Source organism: Monopterus albus, unplaced genomic scaffold, assembly GCF_001952655.1.
Source record: "Monopterus albus unplaced genomic scaffold, M_albus_1.0 scaffold227.1, whole genome shotgun sequence".
NCBI lineage: Eukaryota > Metazoa > Chordata > Actinopteri > Synbranchiformes > Synbranchidae > Monopterus > Monopterus albus.
Window position 1 is genome coordinate 170,898 of NW_018128107.1, and position 20,891 is coordinate 191,788.

The 20,891-nt window shown below is 40.5% G+C and overlaps 1 protein-coding gene across 4 annotated transcripts in view; it reads right to left on the minus strand.

Annotated features, from left to right (window-relative positions):
- cep112 (centrosomal protein 112) overlaps positions 1–20,891 on the minus strand; it is a 99,012-nt gene that overhangs the window by 59,074 nt on the left and 19,047 nt on the right. For all 4 annotated transcript variants that reach the window (XM_020619846.1, XM_020619847.1, XM_020619848.1 and 1 more), the window contains 10 exons: positions 18,606–18,692; positions 15,476–15,575; positions 14,943–15,061; positions 14,342–14,485; positions 10,606–10,760; positions 10,230–10,359; positions 10,002–10,094; positions 9,686–9,745; positions 8,564–8,643; positions 374–509 (listed from right to left, as the gene is read on the minus strand). In XM_020619846.1, the coding sequence (XP_020475502.1) occupies positions 374–509; positions 8,564–8,643; positions 9,686–9,745; positions 10,002–10,094; positions 10,230–10,359; positions 10,606–10,760; positions 14,342–14,485; positions 14,943–15,061; positions 15,476–15,575; positions 18,606–18,692 (1,104 nt within the window). The remainder of the gene's footprint in view (positions 1–373; positions 510–8,563; positions 8,644–9,685; positions 9,746–10,001; positions 10,095–10,229; positions 10,360–10,605; positions 10,761–14,341; positions 14,486–14,942; positions 15,062–15,475; positions 15,576–18,605; positions 18,693–20,891) is intronic.

The following is a 20,891-nucleotide window of genomic DNA, read 5'->3' on the forward strand; positions in this document are numbered from 1 at the left end:
GTATTTGACACACAACGTGAAACAAAAACACACAAGATTAATGTGGATGAATATTAGACACTGACAAGATGCATTCAACAAAAGAAAACAAGTGTGCAAAGATACCACTCAAATACATTGTGTATTCCATGTGTTGTGCTTTTTATGCTTTCACGTGTGTGGGGGCGGCTTTGGCTCAGGAGGTAGAGTGGTCGTCGCCCAACCAGGTTCAATCTGTGTTCACTGAAGCCCAAAAGTTGCTCCTGAAGGCCAGAACAGTGCCGCCATCGGTGTGTGTGTGTGTGAGAGCTGGCGCCACAGATGGCTGCCTTGGACGTGTGTGTAACACGCTTTGCCAATAAAGTGATTATCATTGTGTGTGTGTGCATCAGACCTGGAATTTCATGTCAGCATAGGCCTTCTCAGAGCTGAGCTCCACCTGTTTCTTGAACTGCTCCAGTGCCATATCTGCCTGCTGGATCTGCTGCATTTGGCTCTCCCTGGTTCTGTCCAGTTGGCTCTCCATTTCCCTTCAAAACAAACACACACGAATATATGTAGCTACAGAAATGCAATTGCAGACCAGGAACCCAGAAATACTTCGCTACGAAAGTGGATTTTTTTTTTTTTAGAACTTCTCAAAACAGTCATCATTATACATTGTTTTCAAAAAGGAAGAAAAGAGGGAAAATAGAAGATGGTTGTCTAAACATATCAAAAGAGTAGAAGTTAACGATAATGCCTGTTTTGCACACACAAGGCAAGAGGCTTGGCTAATATTGGTGTGTTTTCTATTTCTTGATTTCGACCAGTGAAATCTCCAGCAGACTAGCAAGGCATCTTTTCAGATTTTACATAGTTATTTTGTCACTTTGGTTTTATAATATAATGTAGAGCAATTAGGAAAGTTATTTTAACACATTGTTCCACAATATCTATCAATTCACTTCATGTACTCTCAGCTTGCTGTGTGTGTCTTCCATGAGGATATGCTGCTGACAGTGCTGGCAAATGTCATGTCACAGAGTTGCATGTGGAGTGGATTGACACGCATACTGAGAGGGACAGCCTCGTACTGAGGGCTGTCAGAGCCCACCCAAGGGGCCTAGCTGTGGCATCATATACAGGAATACCAAGCAGCTGTCAAGCCCAATCCTCAGAGGGTGTCCCTCCCCACACACCCCACATGGATAAAGGGTTAAAAAACAATTAGTATGAAGATGTTATTAGTGTAAAGCATGTGTAAAGCAATATATCACAGACAGTGATCACATACTTGCTGTATGTACAAAATTTTATTTGTGTGTAAAGTCAAACTTTATATAATAAAGTACAATGTAAAAAAACACAGTATGTAAACAGAAACTAAAAATGGAGAGGAAAAAAATCCTCCAATATAAAGAGTATATAATGTGAGGAGCTCACTCTTGACATAAGATTCAATTGGGTCATTTTTAAAATGACTTTATTATTCAGTGTTGTCTTAATTGATTATAATTATGACAGTGTCTTAATACAATTAAGACAGCACTGAATGATATGCAGTAAACATTTGGCAGTAATATTATCCCAATTTTTGACAGTAGGATGGACTTTGGCTACACATTGTACTTATTACTCACCTTAAAGACATGTTAAAAATGACCTATTGATCCTGAGGTCAAAAGTGAGCTCCTCACGTGCATTATAAAGGGTACACCTTAATGAAATACTGTTGAAATTGTCACACAAGATCAAAATGTGTGTGCAATTGTGTTAAAGTTGTACTCCAAACTTCAACATCAAGTATGGTTCTTTTCTCTATGCAGCACAAGTGCTGTATGGTCCCTAGTTCAGTATTCCAGCTGGTGTACAGCTTCCAAGACCCTTCTTCTGATTGATGCGTGAAGATGACAATGTCGGGGAGAGAATCTGACTGGGTGTGCATGCTTTTTAAAGTGTGTGATATGTACGTACAGTGCTGTGTGTTAGTGTGCTCCATCCTAAGTTAATATAGCGTATGGATAATTATTCCCAGAGGAAAGATAAGCAGGAGAAATAATGCATTTTTGGCCAGTGGGTGAAACTTTAAACTAATTAGAAGAACAACTACTAACAGGCGACTGGTGGGGGGGCCGACTAAGATGCTGATCTCCACATATTTATCTGTATTTCGCAAAGGACTGTCAAGTGTCTGTGTGTGGAGCAGGTAGCATTATGAACACGCAACACAGAAACACATATCACAAAGAGAATCACCGCCTGCACACACACATTCACAAAGTTAACATTTTGGTTAAGTGATTAGTGACTTCACATAGTCAAAGCAACAACTATAAGTCTCTAAAAAGGCAGAACACCGACTGAAAAAACAGAAACAGAAAAAAACAGAGGGGATAAAAACAGCAAAAAGAGGCAATAAAAAACAGCAAAGAACAGAAGCTGAGGATTGGAAAAAGAATGTGCAAGCTTTCTCTCCTCTTTATAGTTTTCTGTCTCTTTGTAATTTTGGTCTCTCTCATGTCGGACATCAAACGACAACATTTTTTCTCTCTCTCCCAATTTTGTATACTCTATAATTATTAATCAGTCTCGTTGCATGATTGCCTTCTGGGCTCAGACAGACACAAAAGGATATGTAGAGAGACTAAGATAGAAAAAGAAAGAAAGAAAGGGAAAGGGGAGGAAGAGACAGAAGAGAGGATGTCACAGAAATAGTATAAGTTTTTTAAACTTCCGAGCCAGAGCAGAAATGATTTGGGTGTGTGTGTCTTGCTGTGCACGCGTATATGGGCCTTTGTTCATGAGCCACAGTTCCAAACTCCGTGAGTGACTGACAACTTGACTCAAAGAATGCACTATGACTAAGTTGGAGCTGGCTGCTGGGCCTCAACCTCTGAGGAGACACTGAAAAGTTCACTGCAACTATCTTCAGGCATTTGACAGATTGAAGCATATTATACTTTAAACTGAGGAGCGCAGGTGAACACACGGCACATTCAGTGATTCCTGGGAAAATAACTGTGTTTCTGTGTGCACATGAATGTGTGTGGTCACTGGACCAGTAGACAGCACGTCACCATGTAAGGGTGAGATGAGAGGACAGAGAAAAAGTGTCAGTGAGGCCTAGCAGGGAGAAACAGAGAGGGAAAGGAAGCAGAGGGGTGCCAGTGCCGGGGCGGCCCGTTGGCTTTAAATGGATCTTTGGTCAGAAAAGTGGAAGGAGAGGGAGGCTCAAATTAAAGATGTGCCTTCTCTAAAGAGGAAGTCCTCTATTACCTCAATCCTAAAAGGCTGCTTAAATGGGGAGAAAGAGAGGAAGGCGAGGAGAGAGGAGTGTTTGTGCTAGAGAGGGTGAAGGAGCTTCCACCATCCAGCCGCCTGGCAGACAGGAGGGGATGCGAGGATGCCCGTGTTTTCCGGACGGCCCTAACCACAAAATGCCACGTGCTGCCTGAGAACGAGTGTGCAACACGTGCTGGATATAGAGACACAAAAAACTTATTGTCTATAAATATACAGTTAATGGAAGAGTGCACATTAAAGTCGGCGCACAGAAAAAAACACTTCAATTGCTTATGCAAATATTCCTTTCACATAAGCAGGGTATTTAAGAATCGTATGGACTGTAATTGATGTTGATGGAGCAGCATATGGAAAAGACTAGCGAACAGACTAGAACGCATGCTCGCATGTGGATGCCTCTAGTCTCTAGTATAACAAGACAGAGTAAGAGTGTGAGTACATGTGGTGTGTGCACAAGTGCATGTGAGTACCCGCGCATCTGTGTCTGAGCTCATTCAAACGGAATGATAACAAATCCACAGACACATCAAAGAGGCGTGGAAAAAAGCGGGAGCACATTAAAAAAAAAGAGAAAATGCAAAACTGAAATATTCGGCGTCCTCTGAAGAAAAAAATAAAACAGGCTTAGTTTTCATCCACATCCCCCGAGAAAGACAAAGCGAGAGAAAAACAGACAGAGAATAAGAGACAGACCACAAATATGGAATACAAAAGAGAGACAGCACAAGGGAAAGAAAATATTAAAGACTGAGAGAAAGAGTTGAAAAAGGAGTAGAAAACAGAATCATTGAGCTTGAAGGCTTTAAAACTGCCTACAAATGTGGCCTGTTTACACATGAAGATATGAAACCAAATGGCCACAAGAATGAGGCATCATTATTACTATCCTTCACCAAAAAGTGCATCAGTATATAGCAGTCATCTGGGTGTTTGCAGAGACCAGATTCTTCCTCAGTTTGTATTGCTACCAGCTTCTTCAACAAGAAGACAGCATTACACAGTAGTGGACTACTAACTTTCCCTCACACTATGTAGCTTGAGGCAGCAATGTGAGTTACTTTATCTTCTATAACTTCTGAATAAAAGACACAACCTTTTAGTATAGGACGCTTACTGCAAATAACAGGCACATCACAGCAGACGTATGTTATAAAAATGTTGAGAGAATTTCTTGTCTTCGCTGTGCATTTAGATGCTATTTGGCTTCCTGAATTATGCAGCCCACAGCATAATACACTAAGACAACTAGGCAAAAGTCTCTAAAGTAAACAGACCCTATTTAAATATCCCAAATGCTACACAATGGAAAAAGAAGCTGGAAGGTTTTTAATCAAATTATGAAAGCCCTAAAGACAATCTATTGAGACTGGGTTATTTCAGAGCATAAATCAACTGAGCCAATTTTGGTATGAGCTTCTTGAAAAAAAAAAAAGTTACATTTGGTTATGTGTAATAATCATGTAGGCATGGCGCTGCATTTAACAGCACAAAATTGTGATGTAAAATATCAATTAGGGACAAACACTAAATGATCTGAGATAATGCTTAAGTATTTTTTCAGAGCAGAAACTCATTATCTGCTTCATTATCTATCCATTTACTTCAGACTTGCTTCATTAGACATTATTGCAGTGATACCAGATGATAGCTTAGTCTTACACCCCTATTAACTTTGAACCCCAGAAAAGAAGAAGAAGAAAAGCTTTTCTTGTTGATATTTGAGATACTGAACTGGCACTTAACCCATATCCATCCTATTTCTTCAGTGCAGTTGCCATGGGATTAAATCGTGAGCCCCAGTGAAGCTTTTCAATATTCAGGATCCATACCTCCACCTGCACCTGCACCTCAACACTAACTAGGCTGCATACAGCAGCTCCTGCTTGGCTACCTCTGGTCCCTCTGCAGACCACCACCCCTGCTTCCCTTCATCCCACCGCCATGGGAGAGGAATGCTGAGGAAGATAAGACTACATCAAAGAATCACACAGATGTAGGGTATGCATGTGCACACACACACACACACACACACACACACAAAATACCATGAAAAAAACATATTGGATGCATCCTACATCTTTAAGAGTTGAGGGGCTCTATCTTGCATGATTATGGTTATGCATGCACAAACTCTAAGGAAGAGTTCTAAGAAACAATGACAGATAGAAAAAAGACACACACAGTTAATAATCTGCCAGACCAACTACTTAGACATCTAATGATTACAAATAAGAAATGTGTGACATAAAAAAAAACATGCAAATGAAACAATAGAAAACAAACAACATTAAATTAGGGTGAACGGAATTTGACTGAAGACACGTGTTAGTATAAGTTCTACACACCATCCCACCCCTTTTGACACTGCGTGTCTCAACAGATTTGGACAGGCACTCACAGCGCCCATGTGCAGTCACTCAGGAAGGCAATCACACTTTCCCTCCAGCTGCCTGAAGTACAGATGCTGCTCCTGCCACTCCAGCCAGCGATGATTAAACTGAGCAGAAGTTACTGCAAAGAGACCATCAGTTGCTACAACCCTGAACCACACCTTAGCAGGCACATGGTTTTGATAAAGCCAGGAAGGAGGAATGGAATTCTAGAGCAGAGCATGTGGAGAGTCTTCAGAGTGAGAAAAACAATACTGTAATCTAGAAATAGACCAGCTGTCTTTCTTTACCCCTACTTTAACCATTCAGGTGGGGTTCTGATGTTTTTAAATTGTGATTTGAAGGTCATTGTTGCAAAAGCAGGCAAGCTGTTACCCAGATGAGCTCCCTCCATCTCTTCCCTCCCCCCCACCCACTGTGGTGCATCTCTCCATCTTTATGCTAATGCCCTAAAATGATCTGAGCCACGTTGGGATGAAAGAAGAGGAGAGAAACTTGTTCCCTGCACAGCTTTGTAATGCTTTCTGTTGTTGTTGCTATAGTAACGTAGACCTGGAACTCAAATTGATGTAGCAATGCCTATTTGCATGACAGCACCAACTGATTTTCTTTTTAAACTGGAAAGTAAGAGCGGGTATAAACAATGGAAAGAAAGGGGTGTGGATAACATATGAACAGTGGCCATCAGAGCTGCCAATGTATTCATTGTTTTTCTAATCTTACACAGAGGAAATAAAATATAAAAATCTACAGAAACTGTTATAAAAACATCTATGTTAAGTCACTTTTAACAGTAGATTGTGTGTGCCAACATACACACATCAAATACACATCTTCATCTTAAAACAGTGCACATACCACACGGTTTCTGGCACATTAAAGGCATATCAAGCAATATTACTTGTTTAATTTTATCATCAATCCTTCCATCTTCACACACACACACACACACACCTTGGCATGCAGTCTTGCTTTGACTTTGAAGTTCTCCTGGTTCGCCTTTAAAGGCCACCAGTGTTGCCACGGCAGCAGGCAGGTAGCAGACATCAGGCTGCATGTGTGAGAGCAACGCCTGAGTGCATGATTAGCTAAGAGCCTGATGGGCCACTTGCCGTTTCTCTGTGTTTAACACTAAAAAAGTGAATGACTGTCTCGTTACTGATACTAACAACAAGGGTAATTTATGCAAACGGCTCTGTCTACAGTGTTTAAGCTTGTCCTCTGCTGCCACGCTGACAATGACAAGCACAAACAATAAGCAGGCATAGTCACCACTGTCCCTTTGTAAAATTTACTGAATACTAAATGCCACAAAATCGCCCAGTTTCTGTTATACTGGATGTTGTCTTACATTGACAGAAACTCAAAGAAACAGTGATAGTAAATATGTTCACCTAAAAAAGTTGCCCTTGCTTTCACTCCACTGTATCTTGCTATTATATTGTGACAAACAGTTGGAAACCTTTCAAGGGTGGTGATGCCGCTGCCTTGGCTGTGTATGGTTGGAACTAGAGATGAGGTTGTTGAATGGGCTGAGCCGGCATTGTGTTTAATTGTGCACAACACATTCTAGTTTTGCCAGGAAAACTGTAATCTGCTTGTGACCATGTAATGAGGATCTGTATGGGATTAATTACCCAGTGGAATGTATTGACTGGCTGACTGCTTGGCTAGCTGATTGGCTGGAGGCTGTAGAAATCTAGGCTATTAGCAGTGTTTGCTTGCATAGGTCCAGAGGGAAGGGAGTAATAGACCTAAGGGCAGAGATACAACAAGCCAACATGAAAGAACTAGCAGCGACCTAGGCCGACTGTTGGATCGCCTCACGCCACCTCTGTCTGGGCCAGTCGGATTTCAAAAGTAGCACTTGAACCTGCACAGACTACAGCCAAAGGCCAATTAGCACGTATGCTCTGCACCTGTGTGAGAGAAATAACTCTCCCTGCCAGGATGTGGCTGTATCTGTATTCATTCAGAACTTGATAGAAGAAGAACTAGACAGTAGAAATACAAGATGTAAACAAAGCAGCTCTATCAGACCTACAGTTTAGGTAAATACAATTGTTAGGTAATTTCTTAGTTAGATAGATATTGATTAGAGATCTGTTGTATTAGAAAATGTTAGTGTAGCCAGGATGTCTTGCTCAGGCTGTTAAATGCTCAGTTCATTGTCATGAGTTCTGCAGGCTGCATCTAGGCCAAGGTCAGCTAGATTGCAGAGTCTGCCGGCAGGATGAATATTGCTAGTAGCATGATATGCTCCTTCCGTAATCTTAATCATAACATTTTCCGAGGCTTACTGTTCGGACATGTCCCTGAATGTCCTGTATGTTTTTAGATACACACCACTAATCAACAGCCACACACTTGAATTTTCTCCATGTTTGACTACTGCTCTGGTCAGCTGCATAGCTGGCATATCAGGTGACGTCACGGTTTGACGTGGCCTGTGTAGGATGGGGCTAGCCCAACGAAGTGATTAAATTGTATAGAGATCTTGGGTTCAGGGTCTTTCTTCTTCTGGGCTGCCTGCGCGCAGTTTTGGGGGTGGAAGATGCCTGGATGTGTAATGTTAATTCTTGCCTGTGACTCCTTGAATAAATCAGCACGGTTATATTTTTTTATATACTCAAGTGGTCCGCTTCGTCTCACTGAGTTCCTGGTTTGAAAGAACCGGACGTGGCTTTATAATAGAATAGAGCCTTTACAATCTAAAGCAGTGCTCTTACTTAACAGTTTGTCTACCCATGCATAACACTGTAACACATAAAACCATCACGGCAGACACACTTCCGCTGCCCACCTAATCATGTAATATTAACACCAGCGTCCTAGTCAATGGCGCCACAACTTTAACACTTGAATTCATGCAATAAATGCCACTTTTGGCTTGGCCTTTCTCACTGTACCTGAGGGCATCTTCTAGTTTGGCTATCTTCCTCTTAGCCTCTGTTTTCTCTTTCTCTGCCTCACTCTGGGCTGCTAAAACCTGAGAAAGAGTGAGAGAGAGATGGAGAGTTGAAGAAAAAAGAAAAGAGGTGTGAGTAGGTGCAGATTGTCTGTGATCCTGTGCATCTGGTGTTTTCTCTTCTCTCCATCATCCTATCTGAGCCTATGTGCCTCTCACTCTGGATCTATGGCAGCCATATGGGCCTTTCTCATATCCACATACTGTACTTTGGTCTCCTTCATGTGTCTCGTTTAGCATTCCTGAGGAGGGGAAAGAGGAAACAAACAGGAAAATGAACAACTAACTTCTCTTAAGCAATGTTTTAATCTCCTGTCACCTTGCAGAAGGACGATCAAAGATAAGGGTTGATTATAAGGATGGAATAAAAAAAATAGAATACATTTCAGCAAAGCACAAAGACCCCTAAAGCAGTGTACTGACTTTCTTTTAGAGAAATTCAATTTAACATGTCCCTGACTATAAAATAAAGTCCACAACACAGTAAGTTCTTGCAGGTCTATCAGCCGCCTCTGGTTATGCCAGCACGCCACTAAGTCACACGCTGTAACCGTGGCACTTTGAAGATGACCCAGGTGTTTAAACCTGATCTTCACCTAAGAAGTCTGGTCGGGTCTGGCTCAGCCCAGATCATTAACAATGATCTTTGTAGTCTATGGTTTATGACTATGCACTATGGCTTTGAAGATGTTCTCAAAACTAAAGAACTGGGTGCTAAGCGTGGACCCGGATACACTGACAGTGGATGTTTAACGCAGTGAAATGTCTTCATTTGGCAAATGACTCTGCAAAAGTTTATTTGGATTTGCTTATAAATCTCATTCTCATCTCTCTTTGCCTGATAACTCTTCTGCAGAAATCATTACATTTCCATCCACCTTCACATCACAGCTCCAATTTTATGAGACCAAACACAAGATCTAAAAGTAAGGGAAACCAGAAGGAGCAAGTGACTCCAGGCTTCGATCTCCACTTGACCGTAATCACTTTGTCCAGGGCTCCTTTAATGCAACAACAGAAGCTCAGTGGATCAGTTTTCTTGAAGGAGCCAGCTACACACTACCTTTTTCTCACAGTTGATCTGCAGTTCATTGTTTTCTTGCTGAAACTTTATCTCTTGATCCTGAAAGGAAGAAGTAGTGAGATAATATAAAATGAGTTATGTGTGACAATGAGAAATACTTTCACGCATAAACAACATATTGTACGAAAGACTTACTCAGAAATACACCCACAAAGACTAAGCCACTCCTGATTCTTACTAAGAATTTCATAGCTAGTATGACTACAGCGACAACAGAAAAGATGCATGTTGCACTGTGTATAGATGAGTTACGCATGCAAACACCAAGACGTGCGCATGTACACATTACACATACCCTGACTTGTTGGTGTCTTCGATGTTCGCTGTCCTGCAGCTGCTGCTTGAGCTGAGCTGCATTTTTCTCCAAACTTTCTATCACCTCAGAGGCCTGAAAGAGAGAAACAGAGAGTAAACTGGTATAAATAAATAAGACTACATTTGTAAAAGGCTTTGTATAATACATCAATCAACTATAATTTAGCAGGCTGGTGGAGAGAGTAGGTAGTGTTGTGGTAATATGGACCTTAGCAGCAGACAAAGCATGTTCCTGATATAAGTGGCTCATGTCAGTCTCGTGTTTGGCTTGGAGCCTCTGGATGGTCTGCTCATACTGCTCACTGAGCTGCTCCTTCTCCTTTTGCAGGATCACGGTCCTATGGACAATTAAGAGTTTGATATCGACTGCATGGTAGGTGGTTATACATACATTGTGCTATGTTAAACTTAAATTCTCAAGCAGACATGTTAAAATAAAGTGTTTTAACATACTAGTTATGAAAAGTTTGACACATACATCAGCTTTACATAGCTTTGTATGGGCAAAAGCATTAGTATCCTCTTCGCTATTATACATTTCTTCACCCGGTATCTCTTTTTTCACATGTCAAACAGTTCCTGACCGTCTGTTGGCCTCCTGCAGTTCTGTGCTGATGGATGCAATTTGGATCTCCAACTGGGCTTTCTCCTGTGTCACCTTCTGACGCAGTGCATTGCCCTTCTCCACCTCCACCGACTGCTGCTTCACCTGCAGCTCCAGCTCGTGCACCATTTTCTCCTGGATCACATAGATACAGAGAAACCACTAAAGCATACAGCTTGAACCACTGAGTGGACTGCATGCTCTGACTGGCTTATGCTGATATTCTCCAAAGATCTGTAAATCATCAGCAGTGAAAACATCTTCTCCGTAGAGGCTGTACCAAAGGTCAGACCAACAGAAACCCCTTCAGCGCTACACAGAGAAAGATCTCCATCCATCCATTCATTATCTATGCCACTTATCCTAACGAGGGTCACGGGGGGGCTGGAGCCTATCCCAGCTGACACTGGTACACAGGGCTGACACTTAGAGACAGACCAGAGAAAAGACCTCTGCAAGTGAAATTATTTACATCAAGTGTACAAAAATTCAACTACAGCAGCTCCTGCGATGCCTTTGAAAATTTTCTGGGACTCTGCGTCTAAGCTAGGATCTCACCCTGTTGTAGTGCTTTTCCCATTTGAAAACCTTGGCACCATAAAAGTATTTTTAACCTATTATAATCTTTATTAGTTATGTTAAAAAAATCTCACTGAGTGTATATACTTACACTTAATGTTTATTTTCTTTTTAAAGGTTTTTCATTCTTACATAAGCTGGAGTCAGTTGATCGCTACAGTAGGCCAGTGTGTTGTTTTAAAAATTACCGATAACCTCAAAGTCTGGCCATGTTTATTAAATGAAAATGAATGTGAACCTTTGGTTTCACAAATTTACAAATGTTCTGAGTTGGTGGTAATGTGATGTAACTGGCAGCATTGTGGCAATAAAGGCTGTGTAAAAAATGGCTATGCAAATGTTTTGAGGTGGTTAAGCATAGGTTTCATTTAAGAATAAAGACTTGAGATATTTTGTGCCTATATAACGTTGACAGTACAGAGGACAGGAAGTTGAGGATTAGACTATCAGGCCAGGCTTTCTGGAGAAACTGTACTGGAAATCTCAGTTGTGTGCTTGAATCTTATGAACTTGTGTTCCAAAAATCTGAATGAACTGATCATATGTGTGCCAAGAATGGGGGGAAAGTTGTTTCACTATTACTGAATTCAACATACCCAAAGCTCAATCAGGATTGGGATTTTCAATAAAGACAATGATCACAATCAATCTAATACAGACAGCTTCAGGCAGTGGTTTAATGAAAAGAAAAGTCCCCGCTTTTGTGTGCGTGTTTGTGCATATGACAACGTGGAATGCAGTGTCGGCCAGCTGATAAGGGCAATGACAGGGTGCTGATTAAAGATGGAGCGCGCCAGTTGACCGAGACGATGACGGAGGCTGGCAATGACAGAAGGTGGAATGATGGAAAAGAAGGGAGCAGTGTTTGAAAGAGTATGAGTGCAGCACTCAGCAAAACTGGTGAAAGAGATTTTAGTCTTTGTGTTAGCAGTGCAGGGCGCTAAGGAAAAGGAACAAGGGGCCTGTGTTGTGCCAGGACATGCGCTGACACTTGCTCTCTGGCAGGAGATGAGAAGAAGCACCTCACCATACTGAAGCTGGAGTGAGCACACCTGGACACACTCAGCGGGAGCAAACCATGTCACTTAATTAGGTGTTTTAGAAGGAGAATTACTAGGTGTGAAGTGCAGACGATATTTGCCACATTGTGAGCTCTGTTCTCTTCAAAGATTTAGAAGTGATAATGTTTTTGAAGTTGGGAAAAGAGGTAACAAAAACTTCACAGTGTGATGGAAGACATCTTTTGTCTTGCTATGATATGGATTAGTACAATATTCCAATATGGCCATTTGTTGTTTACCAAACACAATAAGAAGGAAAGAAATGCCACCAATAACATTTCGACAAGGTACACCTGCCAGTTAAACTACATCATGAAGCTGATTAAGTGTAAACAGTAGGTGCATTAAGGAATCAATTATGAACAAATACCAGCAGCACGATTAAACAAGATACTGCTACCAATGCACCTCTAAGCACTACATAATATTAATAATATCTCCATTATCAGTCAACTGGATGTGGATATACAAGCACTAAGACATTTGGCTGAGAACTATCTAGGCAGATACCTGTCTTTCCTTTTAAACACCTCAGTCACCATCTGTTCTGGCCTGTGCTTAGATAAAATCCAAAAACATCTGACATATCTGCAAGACAGAAATCCAACCAGACAGAGATGGGCAGATGAACATTCTTCATTTCATTTATAATTAAACCAGATCCAGTGTGCTATATTTGAATGAGCATGAATCATCAATCTGGGTTTGTCTTGGCTTACATGTGAAGTGAGCAAACTTTTCACATCGTGTCCCGGGTATGAACTTTTATTAGCATCTGCATCTCCTCCCCTCAGTAGAGGAGTACTAGAAGCCTAAAACAGACTTTTACTTTACAAACCACATACTCAAAAGGTACTGGGGTTGAAACTGTGGCAGACTGAATATTCCACAAACACATATGTCTGCATACTGGATAATGTTCTAGCTTCTTCTTGATAGCTTGAAGGTGCTATACTCCTGTAAATAATAGCAACAACTCCACAGAGCAAGGCAGACCCTTCAACAATATAAAATCACAAGACTAAAGCATTAAGCTTAGAGACACCAACGAACACACAGGTGCTTTAATAACCAACCTGAGATAAAGTCTACTTTGAACATCATATCCTACAGTATGTACGTGTGTAGATCAGCTCAAACTCACAGCAAGGAAGCAGGTAATTTATAATGACAGAGGGCTCTTTTCATTCTCTGGGCTCTTGCCTGTCCTTAATTATTAAAAGAGGGGTCTTACCACCTGCCTCACTCTGTCCAGTGTTTGATGCCTCTTAAATGTGGGCCTGCTGACAGATTAAGACCAGGAGCAACATGTGTGTATGTGTGATGCATGTAACGGCCTATGACTGCTGATGCTGATAACAATACTATTTATGAAACAGTACATTCAACGATCCTCACTAATGAAATGTACACAGTCCTGCTTATAAATAAAATCCTTTCATATGGCATCAAATAAACTACAGCTTTTAGTGGTGGGTGTATGAGTGCATGCACATTATTGAGCACAACCACTGCCATGTGCAAGATTTAATACATGACTGGATCAAAAACCTTTAAAAAGATGACAGATATAAGAGTCATTCTCACCCAGAGGTTACAGAATGCCTCCCTTCATTTCAGCCACAGAGCGGTGTGGGTCACTGTTTCATAAGTGGACGTATGTCAGATGTGTAAACTTTGAGCTAAAAATGCAGGAGTTTTATGCTATAAAACTATAGAATCTTATTTGTTCCAGTCTGGTTTTGGGCACAGAAAATAAGCTAGCCACATGAAGTGTCTGAACACTTGAATCTCCTGCTGCTGTTTAGGATGAATCTCTAAAAGTTGCTCATTCTTGTTGGTATAAAGGCCGCTAAAATATGCGAGTATATGATCCTAAATTAAATCATGTCACATGAGGACCAGGTAAAGTTTAAAATTATTCACACTATTACAGCTTTGTGCAATTTTGAGTCACTCACATGCAAAGCTGCATTGTGTATACAGTAGGTTTGAATAAAGCAGTGTGTTGGCAAAACTTTCACCTAGAACAACATGTAAATCCTAACACACACCCACACCGATTCGTCTACTCACAGTTGCCTGTGTCCGAGCATTATACTCAGCCTCCATCTTAGTCAGTCTAAGGTTGGTGTCCTCCAGCAGTTCCTGGATGTTCTCTGTGTGTTTCTTCTGCAACTCAAACTTCTCCTGCTCCATCTCTGTCACAGCAGCATGCAGCTGGAAGGGCAGAGGATAGCTACATATCAGTAATATGTGTTTCAGTTAGGTCCTTCTTTGCTATTTTTGTTTCAATTGTCATCATTTTGCTCATTCGGGGGTAATAACCATCATGGCTACGTAGTCATTTTTTATTACAGCTGAGAAAAAATTGTTCCACAAGGTTGCTCATCACATGAGAGATTAGTGGAAATTTTATTAGAGTCCCAACAGCCCTGTTAGCTATCAGGAGTGAAATCCTGGGAAGTGAGCAATCATTTCTCAACACTAAAAACCCACTCCAGCCTAAATACAGCATGAAAGAACAAAGACTGTTTTCTAACAGCATGGCAGAGCCTGGCTGCTTGCAGCAGAGCCCGCTAGTCCTCATGCTATCAAATCATCTTTCTCTGGCTCAGGGCTGCTTACAGGGGGTTGGGCTGCACAATATCCAAGCCCTTCAACTTTTCCTTCATACCTTCTTCTCCCACTCATTTTTCAGGGAGTCGACGCTCTGATCCGACATCTTCTTCAGCTCAGCAATCTGCTTCTCTTTGCTTTCACAGATGACCTGGGATTCCCGCAACACAGTTTGAACTGTGGGAGAGCACACACACAAACACCAGTCAGGCCCCTGCCTCAGGATATGCACACAGACACACACACACACACAGACATAACTCATGCTCAGTGATGCGCCATCAGTAAAGCAATGTCAAAGATACTGCTTCTGTCAAATGGCCAGTATTATTTCTCTTTGCCAAGTTTGTACATTTCTCACCAAATGTGAAAGAGCAGAGAGCACGAGCAAGAATGAGGAAATGAAGCATGAAGAACAGGGTACACATTATGTTATTAAACTTTAGATTGAGCTGCACAGCTGGAGAACATCACTCTACACCAGTGGACTCTCTTGTGGAATTGTATCTTTTTGGGCTTTTTCCTCTGAGTGTTCAGAGACATTAGTATAAACATCCTTCCAGTTAACCCTGCAGTCTTGTGACCTCTGACCTTTCTTCTCCAGCTTACGGATCATCTCCTCCAATTCCTTCTGCTTGGCCCGGTACATGCTCTTCATCTCCTCAATCTCACCGTTCTTTCGGTCCAGAATCTAAGGAAGGAAAAGGGGAGGGTGACTGTTTTTGAATATTTGTTGGAGAATATTTAGCTTTTTTTTAACAGCTGAGAAAAGTTATCTAACATTTATTCTTATTCAATTGGCTGAAGTGTTTTACTTTCACCAGTCACTATAAAACCATCAATAAACAAGTGTGATACGCAAAGTTTAGCTACAATCCTTGAATCTAACAAACTACAGCGCTAGAGCCTGCTATCAACCTTTAACTACTTGTGTGCCAAGAAATGCAGAGATGTGCCAGACACAAGAGGGAAGAAATGTTTGTTTCCAAGAAGCCGCCTTTAAATTGAATGACAAGTCATTTAAAAAGGGCACTAATAGCAACTAACAAAAACTAAATCTAACTTATCAATCAATCATCTTTGTGAATTGTAACAAAACAGCTATTTATTCTCAATTATCACAGTCTGACAAATACAAAATGGTGTTTCGGCTTTAGAATGAACTCTTCAGATATGTACACTAGTTGATATCAACTAAATATAGTGAAAATAATAAACATTAGGTTATTTATAAAGACAGTGAACATCTGAATGCATAATTCAATGTATGACCTGAAAAGACTTCATCATCCATATGTATATCTACAGCTACGGGCTAATTGAGTCAAATGCAACTGAGTGAACCACCTGTGCTGAGGTGTGTTGAGGTAACTACATCTGCTGCCATCTGTGAGCAATTAGTTAAATTGGGCCATGGAGAGTTGGAGCTCCAGTATAAAATGACAGTCCAGCACTCCCCATGTTCAATAAGAAGGTTTCTTGGCTCAGCTGCGTAATGCGCATACTGTAAATAATGTATGTACATTTACAAACAGGTCCTAAACAAATTCACAAGGGTGGTTTTCATCCCAGACAATTTTGTTTTTTAATTACAGACAATCCAGTTGTCTGTGCACTGTACAGATAAGATGAATCTGCAGTTGACTGTCCTAGTGACTGCACTCTCACAATAAAATTAAATACCTAAACTAAACCTATTTTTAAGCATGACTTATAAAGGCATTTGTATTTCCCACCTAATTAACAAGACATAACAAACAAACTAGTTCGACAGATGATGCTGTGATTTTCTGGCTGAACTGGCAGAAAGTGGTTATTTTTCCATCAAGAACAGTTCCAGCATTGTGTTCTACCCAGGTGCACTTAGAAGCCAGGCCTGATATCCTCTATATGAATGGGATGGGGGAGATGAAAGGAGGATGGGGCAGTTGGAGCAAAGTCCACAGATCATTTAGGGATACCTAATTTTTTCCATTTCACCAACCCAGTGTTTTCTTTTCAGGGGTTGACCAAGTGAGGCAAGGACACAGTGTCCAAGGTCCAAGAAGAGTGCACTAGACAGTGGGAAATGGCAGCTTTTAGGATGCCCATTTACAGCTTTTACGAGACGTCCTAATGCAGGGGAATCCAGTATGGCTGTACCTGGCTTTAGCCAGCACTATCACTGAATAAAAAAAGAGAAGTGAACCACAGGAAAAAAAACCCGACAATTACAAAATCTGCAGTTAGAACATGAGTATATACTTTCTGTAAATGCAGGAAAATGGAAACTAATTTCACAACAAAACCACAAACAAAATTTAATCCCCATGGCAATTAAAACAAAATACATTTAATGGTGGCCTTCTAGTGTTTCCTGGCGTACCCTGTGGTTTACCATTAATATCAAATTATTTGCATGTAAAGCAAAAGAACATAAAGCTGTGCTTCTTCAAATGAGGTTATTAAATGTTTCAAAACTACACACAGTACTGATCCACAGCCATTAGCATACAACACTCTGGACCGTTCTGTCATTACCCTCTCTAATTCAAGTAGGGCGACAATGACCGGTAGCTTTCAGCAGCCTATACACTATTCATAAGGAGCCTAATTAAAGCCAACTTGCCCACCTTCTATCAGGCTCATCAGAGTACACCCCACAATCACTTTCATTTGAGGCCATTAGAGGGAATACTGGGCAAAATTCTGAGGAAATTTAATCGGACATAACTCACAATCTGTATGTAATTAAAGAGAGAGAGAGAAGGAGCAAAAGCTAGCTGTCATCCTGTCTCGTGTCAAACACAAAGACGCCACGGGCATCTTAAAATTGGGAGTGTTTTTCTCTGTTTTATTAAAAGCTTCTGTGGCAGCAAAGGAAAGTCATGACAGATCCCAGGTGCTTGATCTGCAGCCTAACTGATGGGCACCTAGTGTGAAATAAACCAGCTTTACTGCTATTTTCACCAGCTGACAAAGAGCTCTGAAGAGATGATTATTTGGATTATGGGGCGATGAAAAGGTGAGAGGCTCGTTCCTTTCCTTTTCATTAGCCACCAAACAGAATCAAGACTCAGTGATAGGTACTGTAACACAGGTTAACTAGTTTTCAAGAGCTCTGTTGAAAAATTTGAAACTCTTTGTGTTATTTCTCAATATAAGATGCTAAGTATAAAGAGTCTGCAAACAGTTATCAGTCATACAGTGGACATTATACTGATACCAGCCTATTTTAGACATGCACTAGAGACTCTACAGCACTACTGGATGCTGGCTGTAAAAATAAACTGAACTATGATTATTTTTATTTTAAAAATCTAAGGTTTACTATTCATATTATACTATTCATCCCATTTACAACTGGCCAAATTCATTCTGTAACCTGTTCTTATGTTGCCACAGCTGAGTGTTTTTACAGGAAACTATATCAATATAAATTCTGAAATTGCTCACAACATAAAATCAGGGGTCAGCTGGTATTTTACCACTTTTCTTGCAATGGAAAGGAGAAAAAAAAAATGGCTATGAATCTTAAGAATATAGTCATGTTTTTCAATGATGCCTCTCTAAAGAAAACAAAGATGTTATTGTGTAGAGGGTGACAGGCTCCGCCATTTGGGTCTGGAGGAGGTGGGACCCGGAAACGGAATGTTACGTCAAACTTAAAAGCATAGCCAGAAATCAAACAATGGTAGCGGGTGATGGCAGAATATCCACCACCTTCAGTTTTCATTCTTACTTTCTCAACATCTGCATCATGACTCTGTTGCATCTTTAGCTTCTCCTCCTGGTGCTTGGCCTCCAGTACTTTGATCTTCATCTCAATCTGGAAACACAAAGAAAACCAAATGTCATATTTGTAATACCAAGAAATATGTTTAACTCCCTTATGATTCTGTTTTTATTCAATATATGGAACGAAGTTGGTAAGCAAACAACACCTGGATAATGAAATATAATTTATTATGAGGAAACATGAGCAAAAAATGTGTTCTAGGAAGTTAAGCATTGAGATCTGTGTCCCAATTGTTTTTTTTAGAGATATGCTATGGAAAAAAGCGTCATCGTGCAGAGTGACAGGATAACAGAGATAACAAATCTGTATGACTGGATGAAAGAAGATACACTGTGTTCCGACTTGCACACAAGCGCAGCTGATGATGAAATAAGCCACATTAACATTTAAAAACATTTATCCACGCACGGCGCTTCAAAAACCTGTGTGAAGTTGAGATGTACTGAACTGGGTATGAGTTTGTGTGTGTGTGTATGTTTGTGATTAAATCTTCAGTTAGAGTCTATAGCGAGCACAACAAAGTGAAAGCCTTTGTGTGCGCTTCTGCATACAGATGGCAAGCCAGCTTTATTTATATAGCACAATTCAAGCAGAGGCAATAAGCAATAAAAATCTAAATAAAATACATTTAAACTAAAGTTAAAAAATGCTAAAATTAAATAAAATATAATTCAAATCAAATACAAATAGACTAAAGCCCTTTTCAGACATGGGATATGCAAAGCTTCATCAATCTCATAAAGTGACAGCTTTCTGTCATTCAAACATAGGTCACTTTGACGTTAACATTCCTTCATCCTGACATGGTACGTGCACAACATCTGGCTTACACATGAGACTGGACAGCACATCAACTGATGTTTAACGTATGAGCATGGATATATTAGTAGCTTTCATAACACATTCATGTATATGAGGCCAGAGTTTAATTACTACAACATGGTAGATGAATGCCAGTGTGTTTCAGAATTTTTTTTGGAGTGTGTAGGGCGTTTTCCCCCTTATTAAACGAAGCAGACATTTGAGTGTTCCAGCTGTCTAGCCTAAAGTTAGATATACGTGTCCGAACCTGACCCGGACCCGAACATAATTTCTAAATTTCTGTCCAAACCCGGCCCAAACCCTCAGGTACCAACACGTCCTGTAGTCCTGACGAGGACTGTAGGTAGCATTAATAAAACAACACTGGTTTATCCTCTGGTGAGTGTGAAAGTGCTTAGAGATTTATATGACAATCCTTATTTTGTGGCCTGTGCTTGGTGTAAGCATATCAATCATAATAGACATAACAAACACCCATTTTAAAGGCCTTTAATTAAAATGCATTTTTTAGGATCCTCGGCAATTTAGCTTCTATAACTTCTTTAACCTCTTTTCATTCTTTTATTGTTTTGACTTGGTGTGCTGTATTTGTTTTGTTTTTTTAAATGTGTTCCTCAGCCTTTTCTCACTGCTTTCTCTACTAGTTTGCTACACACTAAACACAAGATGTTTCTACTCCCAAACACATAACCCATGGAAATGCAAACAGAACCTCTTACAGAAAGCTGACTGGCTATTCGCTTTGATGTCAGTACTCATGTTTAGTCACTTTCTGTTCTAGTGTTAATCAACCCTGGAGCGGGGTGACAATTTTCCTCCTTTAAAAGCCAGGTTGTGTGTGTGTGTGTGTGTGTGTGTGTGAGAACATGTCAGTGGTTAAAACATCCCAAGGCTGGCTCTTATTTGTTGTAGTCATCAAAACAATTAAGTTGAAAATTCCCACGGCATTACTTGGCACAGTAAAACCACATCAGACCTTTTCTTGGTATGAATCAAAGGAAAGCAACTGATGACTGTCCAAAAATAATAGTCTTATTTTACAGTATGGTTGAAAAGTATAAATAATGATCCAATACAATCAAGACATCAACATCATACTGGATGTTAGAAATGTGTATGTTCCATGCTTTGAAACTGAAATGGTGGAAACCATAAAACCCAGAGCCTAGATTTTGTTAACATGCCTGCAGTTCACTTTAGACTTTGAGCACTGATTAAAAAAAGCCTTCCAGGTGCTTTTCTTCATTATTGCACTTGAGCTACATTTGACAAAGCTTGAAGCATTCTGCCTTTTTATCAGTCTTTTTCTTGATTTATCACCATTTCTTGTGCAATTCAGGGGACCACAGGAGACCTGTCAGAGTAGACAGCAAAGTGTGAGAAAGGCATAGGGAGAGAGAGGATAGT